The sequence below is a fragment of the Limulus polyphemus genome, unplaced genomic scaffold (assembly GCF_000517525.1).
Source record: "Limulus polyphemus unplaced genomic scaffold, Limulus_polyphemus-2.1.2 Scaffold335, whole genome shotgun sequence".
Classification (NCBI taxonomy): domain Eukaryota; kingdom Metazoa; phylum Arthropoda; class Merostomata; order Xiphosura; family Limulidae; genus Limulus; species Limulus polyphemus.
This window is the reverse complement of record NW_013665945.1, coordinates 359,179-367,461: the sequence shown is the minus strand read 5'-3', so window position 1 is coordinate 367,461 and position 8,283 is coordinate 359,179. Positions and strand designations below refer to the sequence as shown.

Here is an 8,283-nt window from a genome sequence, read left to right as displayed (position 1 = left end):
AAGGTACAGGATAGTTCTAGAAACGTGGCGTCACAGTAGTCATGTGACTCGCTGACGCAACAGTAGAAATAGAAACATTTAAATTTTCTAAATTGTAGTCAACTATGTACGGGTATAAATTAGTCTGATTCAACTTTACAGCTGATTGTTAATAAATTCAACTTATTAGTTGAAAAATGTACGGCCAGGAGAAAATGCAACTGACTTTCCGCTTAATAACAGAGCCTTTTTGTTGTTACGTGTACTACTGTAGTACATGTAAACATCTGTTCTAGAGACGAGCAGCCGTTTAGAACAGTTTCATAAATATACAGTTTTATTAAAACATAATTATGAACCTTTCTTTAGAGAACTCAAAAATGTATCTAAATAGATGTATGTTATATAACGTAGTAGAACTTCTTTATGCACTGTTGCTGCTCTGCTCAATTGATTCAACTAAAAGAAAAACAAATATCCCATCAGGCATCAGCACATTTAACCTCACAAAGAAAATAACTAAAATGAAAAATATCTCCGCACTTCTATTATTAAATCAACATTAGTTTTTTAGGTGAATAAACAAAGAGAGCGACTTTATTTGTAACTTTTTTAGTGTTAAACGAGAACAGGGGAATGTTTAACTAAGTTGTCACTAATCTTACTTTTTACCTGACCTCTTTTGAGTTTCATTTGACGGTAGGCATATAACATAATTAGGTCATATATTAACTGCGTAGTTAATCATATACGTATTAAAATTGTTAGGGTTTATCTGCTTTTCTGAATACCACAGAGGTATATGGTCTGGATTTTCATTTGTAACTGTACGTCCAGCGTTTGCAACAAATGTAACTTGTAAGTGTTTCTTTGTTAATTTTTTTTTGATAAACGTTTATGACCATAAACGTTGATGCGTCTCTTGCATTTTGTATTACAGCTTTGGAAAAGGTATTAAAAAGACTCTTTTCATATGGCATTTATGAAAATAATACAAATTGCTATTACGTCGCCCGTAACTACAATGCTTCAACAATTTTTTTTTTATTCAGTTTACGCCCAATCATACTTCATGGCTGTAGCGCAAGGGGCTATGGGAGAATTAACCGAAATCAACCCTAATTGATCTGAACCAGGTTTTATACGTACTTCGGCGTATTCTATAGATTCTGTGTTAGAAGATTAACTGGCGATTTGTGTTTTGACCTTCATTTTACAGAACAAGCAACTGTCTCATAAAGACAAGTTTATACTCAACATTTAGGCCAAATTTTTATCCCTTTGTACATCCTTATTAACTCCTCTCAACAAAAAGTAACAAATGTACGTAAGCTTAATGATGTCATGCCACCTTTTTAAAAAGAAATTTCACAACATTTTACACACTCTATCTTACTTATAAACGTTACCTCTATATTCCTTTGAAACACATACACCTTTGTATTTTTCCAATCGGGTAGTTAATCTTTGGAAATGGTTGCCTTCAGATGTGGTAGATGGGTTAATTAAAAGTTTAGTTAAGGGAAGGCTTGACAAATATTTGAATGATAAGGGCTGGTTTTGAGAGTTTTATTTTAAGGTTCAGTTTAGTGGATGGGACGGCCTAAATGGACGAACATTGATATCCTTAAATTACATGAACGTGTATTAAAGAGTCCACCACTTCTACTAAGTTTTAGAGTTTAGCACGTGTTTGGGCAAAATCTACCATTAAACATACTTCTTTAGTATTAGGCTACCACAAACCCGAAGCTTTTTTTTTTGTAAAGAAAAAAAGCAATTGCCAGAATAGTTACTCTAATAAAATAAAATACATTCAGGGAACTATTACAATCGAGTTATTACTTTTATGTAGTGTAAGTTAAAAATAATATAGTTGACTGATATCAAGGCATATGATCACAAAAACTTTCTGAACATAATTGGTTTAGAAACTCACAACCATACAGGGAAAAATGGGAAGTCTTCAGCAAATAAATTATAAGAAAGTAGCTTTAGCATACAAACAATTTATTATTTTATTAGCTTTAGAAACTTAAAGCAAGGAAATACACTTAATTAAATTTTCCAGGTTTTGTAACCACCAACTAAAAAAAATCACTGTTTTTGAATTGTTTGTGCTAGAAGTAAGGAACAAATTTGTAAAAATACCACATATTTGCAGCTAAGTTTCATGTGTTGCCAAGTTTTATTTACACAAGTGGAGGTTTATATATTTCTACACTCCAAAAAAATTAGAATTAGTAGTTTGTATTTATGTATTAGTTTACCCAAACAAATCTCAATAAAAAGTTATATCAAACCAAATTTCAAATATAAAAACTTCAGTTATAGTTTTATTATGTATGTAATTTGATGAGATAGATCAAACAGAATTAAAAAGAAAAATAATATATATATATATATATATGTAATATGGTATAGAACAAACTGGCATTTCTTAAACTTTTCAAATGAAATTAGCTAAACAGTATGGTTCATTCTTAGAAAATTACTCTTGATCAGATGAGTACTTTTTTTTTTAATTCTTAGGAATTGAACTTTGATGAATGAGCATGTTTCTTCAATCAGTGAGAAGTAACCCTGACAAAGTGAATACCATTTTATCCTGTTATGAAGTAATACTTTAATATTATTTTTGCAATCCATAGTTTTGTTACAGGTAGTTATTATAACTTGGTAATATTTAATTTACCTTAGTTTCCACACTGTTGTTATTTTTGAAATTTATAAAAGTGTTTGTATTTTAAGGTAATAAACAACTCAGAGTTGCCATCCCACCAGAGCTCCACCAGAGTGTTGGAGGGCACATTACAAATGTCCACTGATGTAGATGAGATTTTTTCAAAAGGAAAATCCTGTTTATGTGGAAATACATATTTATCTATGTTTGATGTTGATCACTAAGTATTAAATATGTAATGTATGTGAAAACAGTACGTAATAAAATTTCACTGAAAACATCAGCTGACACAAAGCTTGTCTCTAGTCCAAAAGCAGATAATTACATATTTATTAAATCACTTCCTCTTATGTTAAGGAAACTCATCCAGTAAAACTGACCATGATGAGATAGAAACTGAGAATCATCAACATAGTTTATTTTAGTACTAGCTGGAGTACCCATTCCAAAGACCAGAAGTTATGTAAATTCATGATTAATGAAAGGTTATCTTAGGACATGAAAAGTTGCTTCCCTGATTAGTAATTGCAAAAACGCCCATAAAAACTGCAAAACAGTTTTCTCACAGGCCCATCAAACCTTCATGCCAAATTTGGTGAAGATCCATTAACAGGGGGTGAAGTAGTGGTAAAAAAAAAATGCCCATAAAAACTGCAAAATGCAAAACTGAAAATTTGTATGTATCTCCCCATGGACCCAATGGATCTCCACATCAAATTTGGTGAAGATCCATCTACAGGAGGCAGAGTAGTGATAAAACCACAAAAATGTCCATAAAAACCAAAAAATGCAAAACTGACAAATTGGTATGTACTCCTGCAAGGACCTAATGAGTTTATTTTGAAGATTGTTTTGCTTTGACAAGAAGTATGTGACTGGACATCATCATATCCTTAACTGTATAGACATAAGTTAGTTACAAACACTGGTAGTTTCTTAGTTCTGAAAGGGCTTTCAGTAAGTTAGAATAACAGGATAAATGTGTGTGTATGTGTTTGAGGAAGTGCATTGTAATACATTCTCTAGTAAAATGACCACTTTTAAAGTGATTTATTCATAAACATGTATATGTGTCATGTATTTACTTCTTTCCAAGTCAAAGCAGTATTCTCACTTTTAAGGGAATGTTTTACATGTTTAATTTTCAGAATAATTTGAATATTCTAAATACTCTAGATAAATAAAATAATTCTGTCTGTATGACCATATAACTACTTTGCAGAGTGTGGATGGATCTTCACCAAAATTGGTATGGAGATTCATTAGGTCTTCTCACTGTTCTTTATATATAAACATAAATTTACATACAGTATTACTATACAGTATATAATAACTATATAACGTAATGTTTCTTATTTACTACTCAGTAACAAAACAAATATGTCCATAATAATATAATTACTTTAAATGTTCAATAGATGGATGTTCCAAGTTAAAAAGGAACCATACTGTAGCATTATACTATAAATACAACACACATATGTGTATATACACAATATATATTAACACGATTTAGGAATGATTCATTCTTAATAAAATAATATTCCCATATTGAATTTTTATAATAATGCTACAAATTAGGTACTGATTATAAAATTATACCTTAAATAATAAGTTATGAACTTAGAACTCCTTTTGGCTGTTCTGAAACAGAAATATGTTATACATTTCACCTGAAAAAAAGTTTCTTAGAAAAAATTACATTTCTAAATGCATGTAAATCCCGCACATACTTCTATGAATAATATTTTTTTTCAATAACAACTAGTGTTAAAGAAAATACAGAAACAATTTCAATAAATCAAAGTTTATGGTTATCTAAGCACTAGAAATCTTTTATTCGGTGACTTATAAGTTTAGATCTATTTATTTACAAACATAATCAATACATGTTTAATATATGGTACTAAAACTTGTGGTATCATAAAGGCAGTTATGAAATGCTGAATAACCAGATTTGTTACTAAAGGCTAACAAAGAAGACATTAAACAATTTAACTTGGTATTTTGTTGCTCATTTTTTGTTCCAATTTATGTAATTTTACCAAAAAATACTTATATGTAACTAAAATAGTATCATTGTCACACTCGTTTAACCTTGCTATGGTTATACTAAAAAATAATAATAAATCTTCTGCTACAAAGAGATCTTCGAAAAAAAAAATATAATAATTGGTAAATGATTGAACCTTTTTGAAGGTATGCAATTCATGTCACTTTATTAGTGTTAAAGAACAGAGTAAGGACTGTAAAAATCCTCTCTTTACTCAAACAAATATTATTGATCAACATATATTTCTGTGTATCATTAACTCATCCCAGACGTGTATTTTAGTTTTGAAACACATTTATTGCAGTGTTTGTAGCAATTTTCCTGACAGGATTCTCAAATTCATATTATTGCCATAAAATTGTGAGTTGTATCCTCCTACTTTTCATAAAGCTGTTTTGCTAGGATTAAAGTACAATATCTTTTGTATTCCAATTGTATTCTGTTTGTAATAACCATATTGTTTTCAATTTAGACATGATAAGTCTGATTATTAATTTAGTGTTATATTTTGATTAAAACCATACAAGATTTTGATTATACAAGACATTGCAAATAACATGGTAAGTATCTCAAAAGCATTGGCATAAATTTATAAAGGGATGCTATTTTTTGGGGGAAAAAAATAAATTAATGGTATATTTATCTGGAGGTTTAGGGACATATCCCTTCTGAAAAATATTTTAATTTCACTGAAAATGGTGCATTTTGATGGTATCTTTTATTCACCGTGGTGAACCTACTATATTTATGTATGATTTGAAGAATATGTAACAGTGATGCCACAGATTTGTACCTCTGAATAATTCAGACAGACCTTAATATCATATGTAATTCCTATACATAAGTCCATATAAATCTGGCCCTTCATAGGATGCATCTAGATGCAGGAAGTTGTAATGTAGTCTATAGAATAGTATAACACTTAATGCTAACTAGAGTAGAGAAATCATGAGAACAAACAATACAACTTGAATTTTCAGTTATAAAGATATTCCACTGTAGTAATAAGTTTTCAGCAGGGCTAACAACATAGTGTGTGTTACGTAGATTTTATTCCTATTAGGTGTGTGTGTGTTTCCAATGCATCTTTCATGTTTTCAGTATAATTTAAAAAATGGCAATAATATGTTATTTGACTTTAAGTATTTAGAAACTGGTAATGATATTTTATGCAGATGGTTACAAGTTAAAATACTCCAGTAATAATATATCATTCAACATTGTTAAAATACTGATAGTAATCTGTTATCCAGCATTATGCATATGAATAATTAAATACAGGTAATAATACTTCATTTAGCTGATAAAGATATAACAATTAACTTTTAGTATTGCGAAAAACTGGCAATAATATAATCAGCTTTCAGTTTAATTAAAGAACTGGTAATAATTTATCAATTAGCCTTTTGTATAGTCACACTACTAGTAATAAATCATCCATTTTTCAGTGTAGTTGGAATGCTAATACTAACAGTAGAAAAAGTAACATAGACAAGAAGTCTATACAACACTGTTAACTTCTCCAGTATTATTCTACACTAATGTGATTTTACTCCAATTACATTAGAATTGTTTATCACAGATCATAGAATATTTAATGGACTCTACATGTAATTGATATAATTTATGAGTAAAATATTGTTTAATCTTCTTGTATATTGTACACTAAGGTGCTTGTTGATACAAAAATAAAATTAATGCCAGGATGTGTATAATTGTAAACAGAATATACTTACTATTAAGTAAAGTTAACCCCTTGTTTACCATAGAGACATACTTTGCATGTTCTCTATTCCTACTCCCAGGGATGATATTAACATATTTTGATGAGGGTTTTGCACATTGAATCTCAAGAATCATGGTTTGTAGGGCCTTTGTTCAGTACAATATACAATCAATTGATCAAATATAAAATTTTTGATATTTGAAACTTCCCAGATCCTGGGAGTACAAATTGCCATTAGGCCATACCCAGCCTTCTTTTTTAAATACATTATATGTGTTTATATTAAATAGGTTTAAATTTTAAAAACTTCAATTTCAATTCTAGAGTCAAAGGATTTGTATTTCAGCAGCATCACGAGAAATCCAATAACACAGTAAGTAGCCATCCCACAGTTCCCTGTAGTTTCTTGGAAACAGTTTTATCTGTTTACAAGTTCTAGAAAATAGATTTCCCAATGACTTCCAAGAATTTCATCAGACTTTACAATGTTATCATAACATTAGATATAAAGAAAGAATTATAATTTATTTTGTATGACTTTGGTTAGCTAAAACTTATAGATTTTGTTGTTAAGACTAATTAAATGTTTTGAGAATGATTGACTAAGGAATATTTCCATAATTCAAGTTTGGTATATGTCATATTACCTTTACAGCAGTATCAAATGATTAATTTTCCAACACCAGCTTGCAAACAAATAAGAACAAAGGTAGTGCTAAAATAAAAGGCTCACAAAAAAATCTTACTTATATTATTAAGTAATTTTAGGGTTTAAAAACTTTCTTCACAGAAAAATGATATGTATTAATTTTTTTTATCAGCTTAGTTTGCTGTCAAAGCTACAAAAATCTGCATTAAAAATGTTAATGAGACACTTAATCACCAATGTATTATAATGAATATTTTTTCTCTGGCATCTAACTAATTGCAGTCTGATTAAAATTAAATACATGGCCAATTTCATAGTAAAATGTAGACAACATGTACATGCATAAATATTTTGTAGCCATTTTTATTAGGCATATACTAAATAAATATCTTATTTTTACTCAGATTTCTACCTAATCTTGTTAATATTTAATAAAAAAAAATCTCTTTAGGAGAGTTATTTGTAAATAACGAATCCAATAATATGAAACTCTCCAATAATTCATAAGGAACCTTGACCAAAAGTAGTTACAAACTAAGAAATATAGAATATTTAAAGAAGCTCTGATAAGAATGTATCAACACAATATACTTGTCTGGTTATAGAAGTTGAAAAGAAATACAATGTTTCATCACAAAAAATGCATACATAACCATCAGACAGGTTTATTTCCTTCAATATTATCTGTAAATGCTGTACCAGAATGAGTTCTTTTTAAATGTCATATTATCCACAAAAAATCTTAAATAATGAAATAGAAAACTTCCAGAAAGTTAAATGAAGTTATACAAGGAAGAACAAATTAAATTTTTTGGCAGTTATGATACCAAAAAAATTACTATAAAAACAACTGCAATAAATTAATTATAAATATGTGTAGTTTTATTTAAGACATCAAAACCAATCTCACTTAATGGGTGAAAGTTTTCCATCTGTAGTTACATTTCTTGAAATAAAGCATTGGTTATTATTTACAGAATGTACATCCATTTTTGGTGGCTATTTTTATAGACATAACTTGCTTATTATTAAGTGAACAGTAGTAGTTATTCAGACTTTCCCCTTAACCCTTTCCAGACCAAGACTGTGTCACTAATATCCTTGATGTTTTTCTTTTGACAGTGAATATACTTGTTCAAATTGCATGGAACTTAGAAACAACATACTGTTGCGTCATCGAGATCCCGTGACAG

General features: G+C 29.2%; 1 protein-coding gene across 9 annotated transcripts in view; it reads left to right on the top strand.

Moving 5' to 3' along the window:
* The window catches only part of LOC106457467 (Down syndrome cell adhesion molecule-like protein Dscam2), a 125,614-nt gene extending 122,677 nt beyond the window's left edge, over nt 1–2,937 (top strand). For 6 of the 9 annotated variants that reach the window (XM_022383409.1, XM_022383408.1, XM_022383410.1 and 3 more), the window contains one exon: nt 2,731–2,937. In XM_022383409.1, coding sequence (XP_022239117.1) covers nt 2,731–2,807 — 77 coding nt within the window. In that variant the 3' untranslated portion in view covers nt 2,808–2,937. Of the gene's footprint in view, nt 1–2,511; nt 2,598–2,730 lie in introns of all 9 variants that reach the window. The other 3 variants (XR_002610170.1, XR_002610169.1, XM_022383406.1) reach the window with 3 other exon arrangements.
* The last annotated feature ends 5,346 nt before the right edge of the window (nt 2,938–8,283 follow it).